A 20,612-nucleotide genomic window follows, 5' to 3' on the forward strand; every position below is an offset into this window, starting at 1 on the left:
TGATTTTCTTCCATCCTTGCATCGGATTTGTTAAGGAATTTTTAGCAAGACCCGATATTCTGATAAATATTTTTTGTCTGCCCCCTCAAAATGCATAATCCAGCCAAAAATTTTTGAAGGGGGGGGGGGGGGGGGGGAGACAAAAAGTGAAAAATAATTTTGTATCAGCCTAACTTTTTCCACAAGCATACAATCGTTTTGCGTTCGTCGAAGGAAAGTTTTATAAATGTTTTTTCTACAAGAAGCATTGATTGATTTGAATAGTAGGAAATCAAAGCTTGTTTTTCTCAGAGATGGCGCCACCACATTAAAAGTAAAATCATTTTTCTTGTATGGACAAATCGCTGGCTTGCACTTGTTCCGCATCGCAGCGATTTGTGGCTTGGGGCAAAAAGTTGCAAATTAGAAACAAAATCATTATCCCTACGCGTTTCTTCTGGATTCATTGCAGTAACAGAGAATGGACTACCCGCTTGGCGCACACCCACAGTTGATCAGCAGGAGTAAATCCATTTTATTTTGTATGGTGAAAAGCATCTAAACTAGAGTTACTGTTGCATTATCTGCACACGCCTATGCGTACACACCCCTTGGCACACCCTTGAGGGGTTCATTCATCCAATCATTCACTATCTTTTTCTACCTACATGAATGGCTGAGTCAGAACTCGGTAGCGTGTGCTAGAGTACAGTTCGCTGGTTAATAAAGTTGTTGAGTTTATAATAAATTCTAGTGTGTTTTACTAGAGAAAGAACAGTTACTTAAAATAGAAAGCTTTTACTGAAAAAATATTTTGTAGGCTTAATAGTAGTCACCATTGTGCACAACCACTACCAAATATTTTTTCGAATAATGTATTCCACTTCGATAAATTTGCCTTTAGATGCTATTCGCCATGCAATATTTTTGCGATTTACTTTTAGCGATTTTTCGCGCATAGAAGCCAGCGCCACATTGGTCGATGCGGAGAGTAGGAAAACAGCCGATGTAGGTAATTCATTGATTACATCACCATACAAATTTCAAGTTGTTTACTTCTTTTTTTCTGACTGGCATTTTTCACCCGTGTTGTGCATGATGTTTTGAGTGGATAGGTGCCAGGCGGCGCCGCTGTATATGTGAAAAACACATGGAACACGAGAGCCGTCTATGATTCCGTAGCGCAAACTTTTCTGCTTGTTTACACTGTTATCACGTTTACCGCATTTATTAGAAAAGCGCCACTACCGGCACTTTAGCATAGGCGCAGCTGCTTACTTCCTATTAAGGATACAAGGGGCGACTTCTAGGATTTTTTATCTGAAAGTGTAACTTTTCCCATAGTAAATCCTATGGAAACTTTGAACCGCTTGCGCTAAATAGTAAGAAATCAAAGCTTGTTTTTATCAGAGATGGCGCCACCACATTAAAAGTAAAATCATTTTTCTTGTATGGACAAATCGCTGGCTTGCACTTGTTCCGCAACGCAGCGATTCGTGCCTTGGGGCAAAAAGTTGAAAATTAGAAACAAAATCATTATCCCTACGCGTTTCTTCTGGATTCATTGCAGTAACAGAGAATCGATTACATCACCACACAAATTTCAAGTTGTTTACTTCTTTTTTTCTGACTGGCATTTTCCACCCGTGTTGCGCATGATGTTTCGAGTGGATAGGTGCCAGGCGGCGCCGCTGTATATGTGAAAAACACATGGAACACGAGCGCCGTCTATGATTCCGTAGCGCAAACTTTTCTGCTTGTTTACACTGTTATCACGTTTACCGCATTTATCAGAAAAGCGCCACTACCGGCACTTTAGCATAAGCGCAGCTGCTTACTTCCTATTATAGTTCCACCGATTGCACTGAAATTTTGTACAGTTCATAAGGGACCTAGATGGGATCTAAAAAGTCTACTGGAGCGAGGATTTATTTTTTCCATACAAGCATGTCCCATACTAGTGTGCAGCACGCAATGTCAACGCATGCCCCACAGGAACGCTGCGGCGACGCAGCGTAAATAGTAGGAAATCAAAGCTTGTTTTTCTCAGAGATGGCGCCACCACATTAAAGGTAAAATCATTTTTCTTGTATGGACAAATCGCTGGCTTGCACTTGTTCCGCATCGCAGCGATTTGTGGCTTGGGGCAAAAAGTTGCAAATTAGAAACAAAATCATTATCCCTACGCGTTTCTTCTGGATTCATTGCAGTAACAGAGAAAGGACTACCCGCTTTGCGCGCAGCCACAGTTGATCAGCAGGAGTAAATCAATTTAATTTTGTATGGCGAAATGCATCTAAACTTCAATTACTTGAAATACAAAGCTTTTCGCGAAAAAAAATTTGGTAGGCTTAATAGTGGTCACCATTGTGCACAACCACTACCAAATATTTTTTCGAATAATGTGTTCCACTTTGAAGAATTTGGCTTTAGATGGTATTCGCCATACAATATTTTTGCGATTTACTTTTAGCGATTTTTCGCGCATAGAAGCTAGCGCCACATTGGTCAATGCGGAGAGTAGGAAAACAGCCGATGTAGTTAATGGACTACCCGCTTTGCGCGCAGCCACAGTTGATCAGCAGGAGTAAATCAATTTTATTTTGTATGGCGAAATGCATCTAAACTCGAATTACTTGAAATAGAATGCTTTTCCCGAAAAAAATATTTGGTAGCCTTAATAGTGGTCACCATTGTGCACAACCACTACCAAATATTTTTTCGAATAATGTGTTCCACTTCGAGAAATTTGCTTTTAGATTGTATTCGCCATACAATATTTTTGCGATTTACTTTTAGCGATTTTTCGCGCATAGAAGCTAGCGCCACATTGGTCGATGCGGAGAGTAGGAAAACAGCCGATGTAGTTAATTCATTCATTGATTACAAAGCATACAAATTTCAAGTTGTTTACTTCTTTTTTTCTGACTGGCATTTTTCACCCGTGTTGTGCATGATGTTTTGAGTGGATAGGTGCCAGGCGGCGCCGCTGTATATGTGAAAAACACATGGAACACGAGAGCCGTCTATGATTCCGTAGCGCAAACTTTTCTGCTTGTTTACACTGTTATCACGTTTACCGCATTTATCAGAAAAGCGCCACTACCGGCACTTTAGCATAGGCGCAGCTGCTTACTTCCTATTCACGCAGCGTCGTACATCGGCTCTAAAGGGAACGTTAAAAAATTACGTCCAACATTTGGGGGAGGGGGGGTCTAGAAAAGTGTGACAGTACGTGTGTTGGGTATAGGGAAATTGCGTGACAGAAGGGTGAGGGGGGGTCTAGAAATCCCGAAAAACGATGGACGTAATTTTTTAATCTTCCCAAAGGTGTTTATTTGACAGGGGAAAGCACACATTGTGTTGGTACCGCAGCCCAAAATTAACAAATTTTTGAATGAACGTTTTCTTGAGTGTATACACAGTTTTTCACTACTTCCCACCAGATGTCTTTTCTTGCTGTGGTGCACGCGTGTATGTTGATACCTACATGCAGGCGATTAACAAACATGACTGCTCGACTTTGACTCCTCATCGACCGAGAAGGATCATAACAAAAATCAGCTGTTTAGTTGGTTGTCGTAATCGGATCTGGTTCTCCATCACCACCGGCATTTAAAAATCTAGTTTTTACTTCTAAATAAAGTGACCATAAATTAAAACCATCAAATTCGTAAACCCAACAGTAGAATTATTATGAAATTACTAAAAAATGTGTGCCACTCATGGAATCTTGGAGGTCATCGTCATTTCTTTGGTCGGAGAAAGTAAGTACCGCGCCATTCGTATTGAATGAACAATGGGATATAGATCATACCTACTAATGGTCAAAATTCCAGATACGACTTAGGAAAATGCAACATCGTAGAGCTGGGGAAAGTTTCCCCGGAGCGACCGGTGCCGAAACATATTTGCAAACCAAGCTATTACTTCGTCAGGAATTCGCCCAGTTCCGGCGAGGGACCTCCCGAAATTAAAACGGATTCACAGATTCAAGGCATGCGGGAGAGCTGCAAACTGGCGGCGAATATTCTGAAGAAGACGTGTGGATTTGCTAAAGTAAATTAATGTTCACATTCTTCGATGGTTCTTGTTCGATGATCCACGCATTTCAATTTCAGATAGGAGTTTCTACCGATGAGATCGATGAGTTTGTCCACAACGAGGTGATACAAGCGAATGCCTATCCGTCCCCTTTGCGCTATTTGGGATTTCCTAAGTCAGTCTGCACGTCGGTCAATAACGTAGCATGTCATGGAATTCCCGATGATCGGAAACTGATGGATGGCGACATCATTAACATTGATATTACGGTGTTCTATAACGGTTTTCATGGCGATTGCTCGCGGACGGTTCTTGTGGGTGACGTCGACGAACGTGGCCGATATCTGGTGGAATCGACGGAAGGCTGTTTGGCGGAGTCCATTCTGTGCTGTGGACCTGGTCAACCACTTTATGTTATCGGGAAGTCGATAGCCCGGTTTGCCAAATGGAAAAAGTTAACGGTGATGCCAGCTTTCCTGGGGCACGGGATCGGAAGTTACTTCCACGGACCTCCGGATGTATTCCATTTCGGTAAGATTTATCGCCGCATAACCGATCATCCCAAAATTGTATTCATCTAATCATTCATTGCAGACAATGATTTTCCCGGAGTGATGCGCCCAGGAATGACATTCACCATCGAACCGATTCTCACATTGGGTGTCATGGATGCGGAAATACTTGAAGACGATTGGACTGCAGTATCGGTGGACAATGCCCGAAGTGCACAGTTTGAGCATACCATTTTAATTACCGAGGATGGATGCGAAGTGCTAACGATTCCCGATTAAGTTGCTTGTTCAGGTTCATTTTTAGATAGGTTGGAAAGTAATAAAATATTGTAACTGTCGAAAAGGAATTTAAAATGTATTGCAGAATTTATATTGCCGTGCGATTTATAAATATTTCCTTATCTCACGTGAATGCCATCATGGAATCTCGCCTTGTGCTATAACAATAACTCTAAAATCTGAAAAAAATCAAACATCATATTTTTAGCTACTGACAATCGAAAAGGTTTCTCATAGAACAAAAATGCATTTTCGTTGGAATCTGCAAAATCATCGCGGGAGATGGAGGCCCGGACTTATAATTTATTTAATCATCGAGCGATTGGGCATCCGGTAATGAGAAATCCAACAGACATTCGATCAAAACCTGCTATATTTCACCAAGTGTCGCAAGTAGTGCGCTGTGTTGTGGGCAACAACGTAAAGGATGCGTACTACTCCCGACATGATTGAAAACGTTGCAAGTTGTGCGGCGTCGCGACTAGATTGTGCAACGTCAAAGCTATTAAAAATTTTGTCCATTTTTAATCCTCTCACGCCCACAAGCTGTTTCAAGCTTTTTTTTCTTCGGGTAACAACTACTCGATCGAAATGTACTCGACTAATGTATCGCCTAAATTTATGCTCTCGAACGGCTCCGTTAGCGCACCTCGCGATTCATTTGCGACATGGAAATGTCAAAAAACTAGTCCATCATTTGAAATATACCTATGCATTTTCTAACTTCTTATTAATTTAGAAAATAACAGTCATGAATTTCTGAAGACTCCTTACGTTTAAAAATATGCAATGGTTAAGCTTAACTGGTCCATAACAAAATAATTCAAATTCAAGTCAAAAGTTAATGCTGTAAGAGCTCAACTGTCTGCTCTGCCTTTGAAAAATATAATTAAAATTAGTATGGGTGATTTCCATATGATACTCTTGAAATGTCATATCGTTGGAAACGCGAGGTAAACAAAACAATCTGACTTGACTTTTTCGGCCGCCAAAGTTTGTTTAGGGAGAAAATTGTGTGCGAAAAATAGGATTCTTTCGACGGATAAATCAGTCGCGGGTGAAAATTCTCAGTGAAAAGTGCGGTGTCGGTGGTGCAATCATGTTCAAAAACACTTTTCAGTCCGGGTTCCTCTCGATACTGTACAGCATAGGAAGCAAACCGTTGCAGATATGGGACAAAAAGGTTCGCAACGGGCACATCAAGCGCATCACCGATCAGGACATCCAGTCGTTGGTGCTGGAAATCATCGGCACCAATGTGAGCACAACTTACATCACCTGTCCGGCCGATCCGAAGAAAACGCTCGGCATCAAGCTCCCGTTTCTGGTGATGATCATCAAGAATCTGAAGAAATATTTCACATTCGAAGTGCAGGTAGGTTTCGGGGCGCCGGTCGTCGGGCACATAACCTTGATCGTAAGAATTTAAACCATTTCCATCATCCGTAAGTTCAATCTCAAAATGCCAGTGAACCTGAGTAGGAACCAGCAGAACATGCATTCCGCTTGTCATAAGAATAGCAAAAATCGATTCGATTCATCGGAAGGGCATTGTACCTTGCCTCTGATGTTGTAGGCCGTTATATGCTTCCGTATAAATACATGAGAAGAGTATATGAGGTATGAAAATTGTCACCCGTTGCTAAAACAAAATATCCGGTGCCCTATTTGTGTTCGTTGTGAACGGAAGGCAGTTGAAGTTGAAGGCGAGCACTGATTCTTGATTTATAGAAGAACATGCAGTATTGCAATGATCGCGATAGAAAACAATTTTGCTTTCGAGGGTAAAGTCTGTTAATTCCTATAACTACGTTTCAGCAAGAGCTGTATTTCGTCTTATGAGCATAAAAGAATATTAGATACTTATTTTTGAATTATTACCAGCACGTGACATTTGTCAAACGTATTAAAATTGATGCGATAAGAAAGGGATATAAGTGACGAAATCTCGGTTTTGAGTAAATGAAGCTCACAGTTTTTCACTAATTTTTCATTTCATGCAAAATTGTAATTGTAATTATTAATCGAGCGAAAACCAGTTTACAATTGATCGAGTCAAGGAAAAATAGGTAAAAGCTTAAAAATCAAACTAGGTTTCATATATTTACCGTATCTTTTTCTAATCAATCTGTTCTCACAATTACCTAGCACAACATTTTTGTATGTGTTATATTTCTAGTGTGTTGTTGAAACTCGAGATTCACAAAGAAAGCAATGAATATTTTTCGAAAGTATGAAAAGGTCACTTTCGATTGGCATCTCCGGTATATCACTTGCGATGTAAATGAGGACGGAAAAGAAGGAAGTCTGGAGGAAAAGGAGAAAGTAGGAAGTTTAGCTTCCAACGCTACGCCGAAATGAGCTATCGTCGCTGTCAAAAATTTTTAAGATCATATTTACCAGGGGACTGTTATGGTCTTTTTTGTTTTCTTACCCAGCATTAAAACTATGCTGCTGTGATAAAAGATAGGTTGTCAGCTAGAGCCTCACGCTTGAGCCGCAGTTATGTTGACTACGAAAACATTTGATTTGTGGGGTAGGGATTCCTTGATATTTACATGATATTTATGTAACACAATCTGAATCAGTTAGACTTAAATTCAATCTCATGACCTCTAGAAGTACAACATTCAACCGTTATCCAATAGATAGATTTCCCTTGGAAAATCAGTCAGAGAATCCTGCCATAAATCCTTTAGGAATTCTTTAATTGATTTATTCTGGGAATTATTTCGTGATTTCTTCTGAATTTCTCCCAGGATTCTTTCATGAAATTCTTCTTTTTTTTTTGTCTCTATTTTTACCTTTCTCCCTGAGTCTGATATTTTTCCAGTGTTCCTGTGAAAAGCACGCAGAAAAATAAATTGTAAACACAACTAAATTCTAGTTCAAATCAACCGATTTTTCAGTTTACTATAGCGACAAACTGATTTCTAGTTTAAACTGAACTGTTCTATTGTTTGATAATACAAATACAGGTACTCTTCGATATAACGTACAAAAAAGTTTTCTCTTGATATGTTATATCGAAGTGTACGTTATATCGAAGCAGAGAAAAATTTAATATTTTTTATGCTAGTATTGATTTATTCGACGTGAAATTAATCCAAAATAATGATTTCCGTGAAGCTCACAAAACCAATAATGAAAAACTTGAATTTTTACGAAAAAGTCATTTCGTTTTTTGTGCTTCGATATAACGTACATTTTGCTTCAATATAACGTACACTAAATTTTTCCTCAAATTGCGCTAATTCTGGGTAACAAGACTAATGCTGCAACAAAACATTGATTTGAGTGATATCGTAGTTTATCTAAGGGTTATTCGTGGGAAAAATAAAAATTTTCAATGTTGTACGTTATATCGAAGCAAAATGTACGTTATATCGAATTCGTTATATCGAGGGTACGCTATATCGAGGGTACGTTATATCGAAGAATACCTGTATTTTCATTTGTCGAAATTTTTGGCAGTTTGTTAAAACAAACAGAGATATGGTATTTTCAACATGAAATAATGGATTGATTCAAACGACTGCACTTTTGCCACAACAAACCCGGAATGTGATTGTGTTGGTGCCGGTAGCAACTGCGGCAGCTCGGAAATCTATTTTTAGACCGTAAGCGGATGGGGAGGAGGACGACTAAAAAAAAGATAAAAGAGGTGAAACCGATCAACTTTTTGTGGATGCTGTCGTGAGAACCTGCGCGTTATCAGTGGCGTAGCAAGGGGGGGCGGAGGGTGCGGTCCGCACCGGGCCCCCGAATCTTGGGGGCCTCCAAATCAGGGCAGGTCTAGTGTTATAAAGCTTCCCTGATTTGGAGGCCCCCTGAATTCGGGTGTCCAGTTTGAATAAAGTTCTGTGATAAGCGAAAAATTCCTACATATAAGTATAAGTTAAATACTTGCCGATCTGCTGATAGGTATGTAGGGGCCTCTTCGTGATTATCAAGAGATTTTGGAATGGGGAACACAGATGGCTATTTTGATGTTCTATTATTAACAATTATAAATGTACACACTTTATTCATGTTGTTTCGTTAGTTTTGTTTATATTAATTTGATGACTATGTACTCTTTGCACCTGCAGGAGCCCCAAAATACAATAAAAAATGTGTTCGAAATCAAAATTGAATTTTACGATATTCAGTACCGATATGGAAGTATAATTCATGAGCATTATGGAAATGTCCCTGATATCCTAACCACAGAACCAAACATAGATAGGTGTTGATTTAGCATAAGATAGCAGCTGAAATTCAGGGGCCCCATTTTTCAAAATTAAGAACTGAACGCATGTTACGTTCTTGAAGGGTTTCTGCGGGAATTCCTTCGGGCAAGAATATATTTTTCGATTTATCAGGCAGTTACTTCAAAGACTTCTACAAAAATTCCTCTATGATTTACTTCAGAACTTTTTTCAGGGATTGCTTAAGAAAACTTTCCAAGTATTGGTTTACGAATACTTACAATGATTGCTTCAGGAACTTCTCCTGACATTTCTTCAAGAATTTCTTCAAACAATTATCAAGAAATTCCTTTGAGATTTTTTTATAAGAATTTCTTCAAGCAGTCGTTCAGAAATACCATTTCGGAACCGTTCATAAAACCATTCAAGGATTATATCATGAAACTCTTCAAGAAATCCTTCAGATGGACCTCAAGGAATTTCTCCAGGAATGATTTTAGAGATTTCTTCAAGAAGGAATCTTGCAGTAGTTCCTCATGGAAAATATATTTGATGATTTTTTGAGGTTTTTGAAGCCATACCCGAATGGATCCTTGGGAGATTTTCCAAAGAAATTTGAATGTATTCCCGAAGAAACTCTTGTAGAAATGTCTGTAGTAAAATGTCTCGAGTATACCAAAGTGGAGAATCCTTGTCGTTTTGACAGGTCTCCTGCTCGATTGGAACTATGGGGATGACATTATATCGACTGTTCCAATTTGGCGTTTCTCCTCTTTGTTTTATCCAGGCTCGTTAGTCCGTAGGATTTTTTGTAGAAATTTCTGAAAAAAAAATCTTCAAGAATCGCCTAGATAAATTTTAAGATGTATTAGGAAAGAATCATTGGGTTGATTTTGGAGGTATATTTGATGATGTTCTGGAAGGATTACTACAGTACTATGAAGTAGTACTACACGTACTAGAAGTACTATGAGTAGTAATTACTTAAAGGATTCCTGAAAAAAATCTGTAAGCAAAGGGATTTTTGGAAGAATCAATTATGAATTGCCTAGATAATTTCTCAAGAAATCAATGACGGAAACCCCAAAGAATTCCAAATTCTTTGGTGCAAATAAAAAAAAACAATCTTCAAAAGAATTTCCGCAGGAGGCCTTGGGTGAATTTCTGTAAGACCCCCTGAGGAAATTTGTGCAGGAATTCTTTAGGGATGAATGTGTCCATCCTTGTAGGGTTATCTGAAGAAAAACCTCGAGAAATGAATGAACGAATCTTTACACGTAACTTGGAAAACAAAATCCTTGTTGAAAAGATTAAATTTTTACTGGAATTTCTTAAAAGATTCTTGAACGAATTGTGAAAAAGGACTTAAAAACATTGCCTAAAGAATCTTTGAATGATTTTCTACAGAAATTATTAGAGGAATTTATGAGGAAATCCCTGCAGGTATGATTACCAAAGAAATGCTTGAACAAATTCTTGAGAAATGCTTGAAAGGATTTCCAAGAAAAATCGTATGAGGCAGTGCAAAAAGAACCCTTGAAGAAGTTTCTAAAAAAATCTTGAAGGAACTCCAAAGTATTCCTCTGAGAAAATGCCGAAGAGAACATGTGGGAATCGTTTGTGGATATCTTTAAGAAACTCTTTATAGAGTTCTTGGGATTACATAATACTGAAGAAAATCCTTCAAGGAATTGAAGAAAAAGTTTCCCAAGGAATCGCTGTTGCAACTTTCGCAGAAAATCTTCGAGGAATTTGTAAAGAAGTCCTTGAAGTATTTCCCAGATGAATCGTAAAAGATATCCAAGAAAGAGTTCTTGGAGCTCCGCACTTGAGAAAAAAATATTGAATAAATCGTTAGAAACATTTCGTTAGAAGTTTCGTGAAAGAAATCCGGACGAAACTGGTGTAATCGCTAAAGGAACCGTTAAAGGTATCAATAGAAAAAGAGCTGATAAAAACCTTGGAAGAATTCCCAAAGGATTCATTGATGAATTCCAGTAGAATCTCTCGGAGCAATTCCTGTGAGAATTTTTACATCATTTATTACAATGTTTGAAGTATTTCTTCGGATTTTTTTTATCTTTTTCAGTAATTAATTCGGAAACCCGTGTACAGATTCGTTAAGGAATATCTTTAAACATTAATTTGAGAATCCATTCGGCTATTGCTCTGAAAATTTCCTTTGACGATATATTTGATTAATTGTTAGGCATTTCCTTTGGAAACTTCTTCAACTTATTCTCGGAAATGCTACAAAAATGGCTTCTGATTTTTATTTCTACGAACTTCTTTAGATTTCTATTTCTACGAAAATTTTGTTGGGAATTCCGTCTGCAACTTTTCACTGACTTTTTTTTACAATTCGTTTGAGAAAACCTCTGGTAATAACTTTCGGAATATCTTTAACACTTTTCTGGAAACTTCTACGCCAATCCCTACGGGAATTGATTGGGTAATTCATTTGGCATTTTTTGGTAATTTATTTGGTGAGTTTTCTGTGAGTTACCTGAAAAAAACTTTCAAATATCTTTTGGCGCTTTTTTTTTTGGCAAATTCTTGGGAAATGCTTTGATTGGATTTGATCCGAAAGTTCCTATAAGAGTATTCTTGGAATTTTCTCTGCAAATGTTTTTGAAAACTATTTCGGCATGACTCTTTTGGAATTTGTCGGCAATAATATTGAAAGTTGAATTAGGTTATTATTTTTGAAAATATCTTTGACAGAACTTTTTGAAATTCTTTGGATTTGGAAATTTATTACGGAATTCAACAATTTCTCTAAAAGTTCTACCAGCAGTCCCTTTGCTCATATACCTGACAATTACTATTGTAATTCTTTCACAGCGTAATAAAAATTAACTTTTGATCTGTCTCAAGAGCAAACTAATGTGTCTCTGACAGATTTTGGGCCGCAGTTATGTTAGGTACGATACAAACCACCCCCCAAAAATTGCATGCAAGTTTACATATTAACATAAAATGTTTAAATCTTTCAAATTTGATTTGATAAAACGAAATATTTTGCGTGAGTCGTAAATTTAGATGTCAATTGACCATTCTACCTTTAAATTGCTTAAAAAAAATATTTCCATGCTTAACGGCTTGCAGTCAAAAAGGCCTAAAATCGCATATTTTGCCCTATAAATTGAGGTATAGCTCAAAATTGTGGCGTCCTGAAACAAATCTGAGCCCGGATTCAGCGGCCCAAAACCTGTCAGACACACATACAGGTACTTTGAAAATTAATTAGTCGATTCGTTTGTAAATTTAAGTGGCAACTGTTAAAAGCTTCTTTGGTAATTCCTCTGTAAATTTCTTCTGATAATTCTTTATTAAATTCCGTCTGTTATATATTTGATATTCTATGAGATACATCTTTGCGAAATAAAAATAAATCCACGAATTTACAACGGAACGACCGAGAAAAATCCCAAGAGAATTACCAAAAGAATTTCCAAAAAAAATAGATAATTACCAGAAGAGATCACAAACAATTTCCTAAAAATGTATAAAGAAATTTCTATAGAATTTCTAGGAGGAATTTCTGTGAGAATTGAAAGAATTCTTTTTTTTTTTGTATAATAATAATGTATAAAGAAATTTCTATAGAATTTCTAGGAGGAATTTCTGTGAGAATTGAAAGAATTCTTTTTTTTTTGAGTTTCTAAAGTATTCATTGGAGGAATTTATGAATCCTTGAATAGGCTTATTACAGGAATTTCTAAAAATAAAATCTAGCAAAAACACTCAGTGCATCCCCTGGAGGAATTCCTATGGAATTTCTTGGAGGAATTTGTGTAAGAATCTCCGGATAACCCATGCAGTAGTAATTACATAAATACACGAAGAAATCCTTGCATAAAAAGACCCCAAAAGATTCCTTGTACAAAATTATATGTAAAATACCTGGAAAAATCAGTTTAGGAATGAATGAATGAAATCAATTGAAGAAACTCTAAGAGAATACTTGAATAAAATCTGAACGAATCTTCGGGCAAATCGCAAGAGAATTACTAAAGAAATCTCTGGAAAAATCCTGAAGGAATTTTGGGAGCAATTTCTAAAGGCTGCCTTAACTGGAAGCATTCTATCTATCTAACAAAGACTAGTCGAGTTTGCTGAAATTGTTCCGCTTTCCATATGAAAATCTGTTTTTACTCAATATAATTTTATGTGTTGATTTTTTCGCAATACTTTGTTCTGGGCACTTTTATAGGAGCCAAAAACTCACAATTTTGTCGAAGACGCCAAGTTTGTATCGCATCGATTTTCAAAGGTATAACTGCTTTTCCATGAAAAAAAATCGTATTTTCAAAATTCAATAAAATGCTTTAAACAAAAAAGGTACCTACAGTTTTTTCACCATAAATAGAACAGAAAACGATCTTTCCAATGCAACCGGGAGATTGAAAATCCATTTGCTCCTTTTTGAGATATGACATTTTGAAAAAAGTGATTTTTCGAAGAAAAATGCCAATATTTTTTTAACTATGAGAGTTAGAATTTTGAGCTCTTTGGAAAAAATATGCGTCGTTGATAGTTCTAAAAGTGCTCGGAACAAAGTATTTACGAGAAACGAACGAATAAAAAGTTATTTCAGGAAAACTGAAATTCATGGATCACCCTAACATGAATCTTTTTAAAAAATATAAGTTAGGAACCATAAGAGATGGAATAATGGTTTCTTCGGCAAACTTGCTCCAAATAAGTTCTTTTACAACTTTGTAGAACATTTTGTGAACGTAGATAAAACTATTAAAAAGCAGATGTTTGGATCAGCGAAACTAGAGGGACCACCCTAATTTCACAATAATGAAAAAAAAAGATCGAAAAATAGGAAGAAAGTTTCCTAAAGACACCATGTATCTAAAACTTATGGTTTAGGCACAAACATTTTTGTCTTCGTAAACACGGCTCTGGACCCATTGTGCAATGGAATGAAGCGTTTTTGTTCTATTTCTTATTTTTGTATATTTGTTAGAAGTGAGCACGGATTATATAAAAAATAACGTAATAATTCTGGAGGAATCAATCATAAATTCTGGAGAAATAGATTTTTTTTTGAAAAGTGACCAGAGGAATACTAGCAAAAATTCCTAAAGGAACTCTTGAGAAAACTCCCAGAGTTGATGGATATTGAAAAATTCGTTAGAGGAAGTCCAGAAGGATTTTTCGAAAGAATTCCTACAGAACTCCTACAGAAGTCCATCTAAAAATTTAATTTAATAAATTTAATTTAATTAATTCAATTTCTTCAGTAGTGATCCTTGGAGATTTTGTTTAATTAATGGAGAAATCCTATGATGAATCTCTTAGTAAAACCTTAGAGAAACTTCTTGAAGAATCCTTGAAGATTTTTTTTGGAAAAGGGAATTTTTGGTGGGATTTCTGAAGTAATCTTAGGAAGTAATTCTTAATAAATTTTTAAAAGGACACTAAGATAAGTGATGAATGCTTGAGGAAATTCCAAGTTTAATTATTGGAGAAATATCTAAAAGAGTTATTTGAGGGAAGAATTCAGAAATACTTGAAGAATCTATGGAAAATCACCAAAGGAATATTAAGAGGATTCTCAGAAAGAAACGGAAGAATGTTTAAAGAAACCCCTTAAGGGCTTCTCTTCCTCTGAGGGAATCCCGATGTAATTTCTTGGAAGAACATCTGGTTCTAAATGAATCATTGAAGATTTTTTGTAGTATTTTTTTCTGGAATTCTGAAAGAATTGTGAAATTATTCGACAGTTAAATGTATAGATTTATCATTGTAAATACATATTATGTAATTTTCAGAGGGGCCTACCAATTTGCTTCCGCACCGGCCCCCCAAATTCCTAGCTACGCCACTGCGCGTTATCCATCACGGCCAAAGCTGCACTTAGAGTTGGCGTGATGGATTTGCTGCACCTTCTTCGTTGTGGCGATGTTGGGGTAAGCATTTTATAGATGTGTGAGTGCTCTCGGACCATGTTTATGGTTTTTATTTTGTTGAAACAAATGAAATTTTTAACATTACATAAAATGATGGTAATCGGTTGTTTTTATCGTTAAACTCTAAATGAAAACAATTAAATATAACTTTGGAATAAGTAAATTCTCAGTTTGAAAATCAACCATGCGTTTTATTGTTTTAAACAAGCGCCATTTTTCTGCGTGAGGAAGGGAAACTCTTTGATATGTAGTGTGACGAGTCATGTACGAGTATGGGAAAATATGCTATAAAGGGTAGGAAAATGTTAAATGAATAATGCAGGGTATCTACCTACTATCTGAAAAAAAAACAAACCTGGAAAAATCTTAAAATCTTCAGAGAATCTATAGTAAACTATGTATGTAAATGTATTTAGGTTATTTGCAACATTGTTGAGCAACATGATTAAGCAAGCAACTTCAAGCCAAATTTGTTAAACGTAATAAAACAATTATGATAATAATCTTGTACCGACTTTTCGAACCCTTTAAGCAGAATACCCTCTTCGAATGAGTGTAATCTGTTTCGTACCTTTTAATTCCGCCCTATGTTGCTTATCCTTTGACAGATACGCGTATTTCGACTACCACTTGTAATCTTCCTCAGTGTCAGTTTTCCACTGACACTGAGGAAGATTACAAGTGGTAGTCGAAATACGCGTATCTGTCAAAGGATAAGCAACATAGGGCGGAATTAAAAGGTACGAAACTGATTACACTCATTCGAATTATAATAATAGTTAAATATCATTTAGCTCCAGCTATGTAAGAATTTTCCTGTATGAACTTTGCCTGCAATTTTTGGAGATTTCCTGGTGTTGTTTTTTTTTTGGATATTTGAGAGTTTCTAACCGCAACATGAATTTCTCAAGGCCTTTATTTAAGAAAGTTAAACTTTTTGAGATTTTTGGCGAAATTCACAAAGTAATTTCTAGTGAATTTGAAGAAGTTTCTATTGGAATCTCCTAAAAAGATTACATGCAATTTGTTCATTAGGTCTCGAGATAGCCTGGTGGAAAAGGCATTGGATCGCCAATTCAATGGTAGGTAACGTTAGAACGAGTAAGAAACTAGCAGTAGAGGGAGAATTTTCTGAGGAAACCGTTAGTAGATTTATTGTCAGTAGTTAACCTCTAACCGAGAAGCTGTCGTCGAACCAGCAGATGACAGGATAAAAGCACTAGAATTCGTCCACTAAAATTCTGCTCTAATCTCCGCCACTTGATGCATAAATAATGGACATTTCATGGAGGGGCAAAGACTAGAGCAGTGGCGAAGATGAGTGCTTTTCCCCTACGTGTGTACAATTCATAGCTGAAATAAAGACAAGATTTCAAATAATTGCAAAAGATTGGAAGTCTTAAATCAAATTAGAATTATTCGAAAGAATTCCTGGAATTCCCGGACAGATCAGATAAATGTCCTAGAAGGCGCAGACGAATATGAGCGAGAATATAAAGAAAACAATATTAGAATCTTACTCCAGATGAATTAAGAGTGAAATTACTGAAATTGGTACAGATATTCCAAGGGAAATATCGAGCTTATGGTGATTTTAAAATCAAATTTTGGACAAAATTACTGAGGAACCTTTGAAGATATTCATGGAATTGTAGGAATGTGTACATTCAGAAATTCGGCACGATACACACAAAATGTCATATTTCTATAGGGAATCGCGCCACTTGGGCGGTGGCTTCTATATTCGTCTGTTTCCCACTATAACTCAGTCAAATTTGAATGAATTGACACAATTTTTGGAGTGTGGTGAGATAGGTATAGTATCTACCCGTGTACAACATTTCAAGTCAATTGGTTCAAAATTGACTGAGTTATATGGAAAACAGACGAATATAGAAGCCACCGCCCAAGCGGCGCGATACCCTGTTTCTGTGGCGTGTAGTTGTCAACGATCTTCCTCCGAAAGATGAAAGAACTGAAGCATGGATCGATAAGGATGAGCGTGCTGCTGCTACAATTGGATACCTAGTTGAAAGTAGTCAGCTGCAACTCATCAAGAATGCAGCATCGGCACAGGAGTCGTGGAACTTCCTGCACGACTATCACGTGAAGCAAACGTCGGCAGGTCGGGTAGGACTGTTGAAGCGAATGAGTCGGTTGGAACTGGAAGAGGACGGGGACGTTGAAGAGCACTTGATCGCAATGGATACAATGTTCGACAAGCTGGCGGAAGTCGGATGTGAGATAGCTGACGAATTGAAAGGCGGTTTCATACTAGCAAGTTTGCCGGAGTCGTATGATGGATTTGTTACGGTGATGGAAGGAATGGATGGAGGATATACTGTGAAGTCATTGAAGTCGAAGCTCTTGAATGAATTCTACAAACGCCGACAGAAGCTTTCGAGCCAGGAGGAGAAAGCTATGAAAGCTTATCGAGATCCAAAAGTGCCAGGACTGACAGGTGAACAACGGGTGTGTTTCGAGTGTGGTAAGACTGGACACATACGTAAAGGCTGTAACGAATACCTATCAAGACTTGCGAGGGAACAACCTCAAGATGAATGCCGAAGAGATGGACGAATGCTGCGGAAGGTTTCGAATGCAAAAACTGCGGTTCAGGAGGAGACCGCTCGATCAGTTTGTTTTACTGCTGTTGAAAACAAGCACGTGGATCAGAAGTGGGTGATAGATTCCGGTGCATCCCGGCACATGACTTCCGATAGAAGATTCTTCACCAGCATTCACAGGCAAAGAGATGTGGTTCACCTTGCAGACGGGAAGGAGCTGGAAGCGTTCGGAACTGGTGATTGCTGCATCATTGGTGTGGGTGATGACGGCCAGACAACTGAGGTTAGACTAAAGGACGTCCTCTACGTTCCTAGTTTGAAGAACAATTTTATTTCAGTTAATTTGATAACAAAAGCAGGAGCATGGGTTGAGTTTGGTCCGACCCAATGTTTTGTAGCAAAGAATGACAAGAATTTGTTGGTAGGCACAAAGGTTAACGGTGTGTACATACTGAATGACGTAAAAAATGTAGATTTAAAACATCAAGGAGGAGTGTAGGAATAGTGATGGTTTCAGTGATGGTTTCAGTGATGGTTGTAAAACATTTTGAATATGGTCACAGTAGGCTGATTTGTAGATGTAGCACTAGTATTAGTTGACATTGCAAGATTGTTGTTGTTTTTTTCACTTTCGTTTTTCATTTCCGCCAATAAAGACGCATGGCTTAAAGTTGTGTTTTTACTTCGCTTCCAAGATAAATAGCCCAACAGTTTCAAAACATTTTCGCAAATGCCTTTATGCCTCAAGAAACTATCTTTAACCCTTTCCTTCCCACGACTTTGAACGACTATATCTATGCTAAAAAGCGTTTCCGAAAAAAGTGCTTGAACAAAAGTTATTGCAAATTGGCTAAATTTTTTGAAATCAGTGAAAAAAGTTTTGGTTGCAAATCAATAGGTTTTTGATTATTGTTTATCAATAGTTCCACTATTGAAACAAGTAGTTAGTAGTTTAATCAACCTTATGAGGCTACAAACATATTTTTAAAATTATTGCATTATATTCATCTAATTCCATTTGTCCCGAGTTCGCCGAAAATCGATGGTGCTCTAGAGCAACCATGGGAAGTAGAGGGTTAATTTTTGTCTTTTGGATATTTGTCAGGGTTGTACGGTACCCGGAGGTATTTTCTAAAATCTGAAAAAAGTCGGGAAAATCAGAGAATTTTATTTGCAATGATCAGTAGACAATCTGTTATACTCTTCACACAGCCTTGTGAGCTAGTTACTAGTGGCTAGATTTGATCAGCCGTTATAACAGTTTTTTAATAGCCTTCTAAAGCTTTCATGTAAGCGTTGGGCAATTTTGAATCGATGTTCAGAACATCGATGTTTTCGTTCCGAATAATGAATCGATGTTGAAACACCTTAAAATCAGTCGAATCGATTTTCTTCATTCGATTTTTATTTCGATTCAAAAATATTGATTTTCTAAGCGGTTTTCTCAAAAAAAAAAGCTTTTCTGTATGCCCTGTTCCAAAATGCATAGACAGAGTGGGACAGCCTCTGGGTTTCCAGTTGGCACCAGCAACGGAAAATATAGACGAGAACCTTTATAGCGTTCAGTTTCCAGCACCTTCAGCCTGGTAATAGTAATCCTACATTATATAGAGGATTTGTAATATTCAATCCATCGCATCGTCTGTGGTACTCTCGGTTTTCATCTTTTTCAAATCTCCACCGCAAGCTCACGGTGGAAAATGGAAAGCTCTTGTGAAAAATCAGTGTTTGTGTTTACCCAACTAACATTTATTGTGAATGTAAACGTCAACAAAGCGTCCTCAATACGGCTGGATGTTGAGTTACTGTGTTGTACATATGGACGGAAGCTTCTATGCAAGCCCTATACCAATAAATCTGGCGTGGTTATGGAGGATAACGTGACGCAATACATATGGAACTGGAATCATCGCTTTCAAAATTAAATAATATTAAAGTTCTTGCAGCTACTTGGAATCGAACTCCCGATCTTCGTATCCACTGGTCCCGATGATGTCCTCGCTGATATATGCAATGAAGTGAACTATCTAAAAAGTACAAGTCACGGTCAGAAAAGATATACAATTGGTTTCTTTAGCGGTGTTGAGAAAATTCCATATTCTGAATCTGCTTGCCAAACTGAGCCAAAATCCAAATTTTCATAAATTATGGTGGCCGGAAACCTATTTAAAAATCAGTGTGAAGTTTGTATGGGAGCGATTTGTCGAATCACCCCTCGTCGCATTTTGTACTGCGCGGAGCTGTCAAGCAGTTGCCCAGCTGTCAAAAGGTGATTTCAAAAATCTCTTCGTAATTGATTTTAGGTATCAAAATAAAGTTCTAAAGATCTAAAAAAAATCATAGTTGCTCAGAAAAATGTGCTTTTTTGTATAAAATAAAAAAAATCAATAATTTATTCTAAATTTTAAAACCCAATTAAGGAATTTCTAGTGTTCTAAGTTATATTTGCTACTAATTGAATTTATTTTCTTTTCTACGGTGAGATTAAAATATGTGAGTTAAAAAAAAATGTGAATACATCTTATTTTTTGTAGGAATTGTAAAACTGTTAGTTCGGTGATAATGAATTAACTACATCGGCTGTTTTCCTACTCTCCGCATCGACCAATGTGGCGCTAGCTTCTATGCGCGAAAAATCGCTAAAAGTAAATTGCAAAAATATTGTATGGCGAATAGCATCTAAAGGCAAATTTATCGAAGTGGAATACATTATTCGAAAAAATATTTGGTAGTGGTTGTGCACAATGGTGACTACTGTTAAGCCTACCAAATATTTTTTTCAGTAAAAGCTTTCTATTTCAAGTAATTCAAGTTTAGATCTTTAGATGCTTTTCACCATACAAAATAAAATTGATTTACTCCTGCTGATCAACTGTGGGTGTGCGCCAAGCGGGTAGTCCATTGGTGTGATTATTCTTAAAAAAAAAAAAACTATAACTTCGTATTAGATTGATGGGGGTAAAGCTGTTACGATCAGTTATTATGAAACGTATTACGGAACACTAAACGTAAGATAACCTAAAATAATTAACTATGTATCTACCTAATACTGTTGATTTTTTAGGGAAATTATAACTCTCTCTCTCAGCAACAAATAAAACGAGTGTTAAATTT

General features: G+C 37.1%; 2 protein-coding genes across 2 annotated transcripts in view; both read left to right on the top strand.

Moving 5' to 3' along the window:
• Window positions 1-3,258: 3,258 nt before the first annotated feature.
• Window positions 3,259-4,907, top strand: LOC109417231 (methionine aminopeptidase 1D, mitochondrial). The gene is made up of 4 exons (XM_062855013.1): window positions 3,259-3,746; window positions 3,819-4,038; window positions 4,101-4,554; window positions 4,618-4,907. The coding sequence occupies exons 1-4, from the start codon at window positions 3,676-3,678 to the stop codon at window positions 4,812-4,814; spliced, it is 942 nt and encodes a 313-aa protein (XP_062710997.1). The 5' UTR covers window positions 3,259-3,675; the 3' UTR covers window positions 4,815-4,907.
• Window positions 4,908-5,750: 843 nt separating this feature from the next.
• Window positions 5,751-20,612, top strand: part of LOC109417248 (cilia- and flagella-associated protein 20) — a 34,244-nt gene continuing 19,382 nt past the window's right edge. The window contains exon 1 of the mRNA XM_019691363.3: window positions 5,751-6,189. Within this exon, the coding sequence (XP_019546908.3) occupies window positions 5,914-6,189 (276 nt within the window). The 5' untranslated portion in view covers window positions 5,751-5,913. The remainder of the gene's footprint in view (window positions 6,190-20,612) is intronic.

The sequence above is a fragment of the Aedes albopictus genome, chromosome 2 (genome assembly GCF_035046485.1).
Source record: "Aedes albopictus strain Foshan chromosome 2, AalbF5, whole genome shotgun sequence".
Lineage (NCBI taxonomy): Eukaryota > Metazoa > Arthropoda > Insecta > Diptera > Culicidae > Aedes > Aedes albopictus.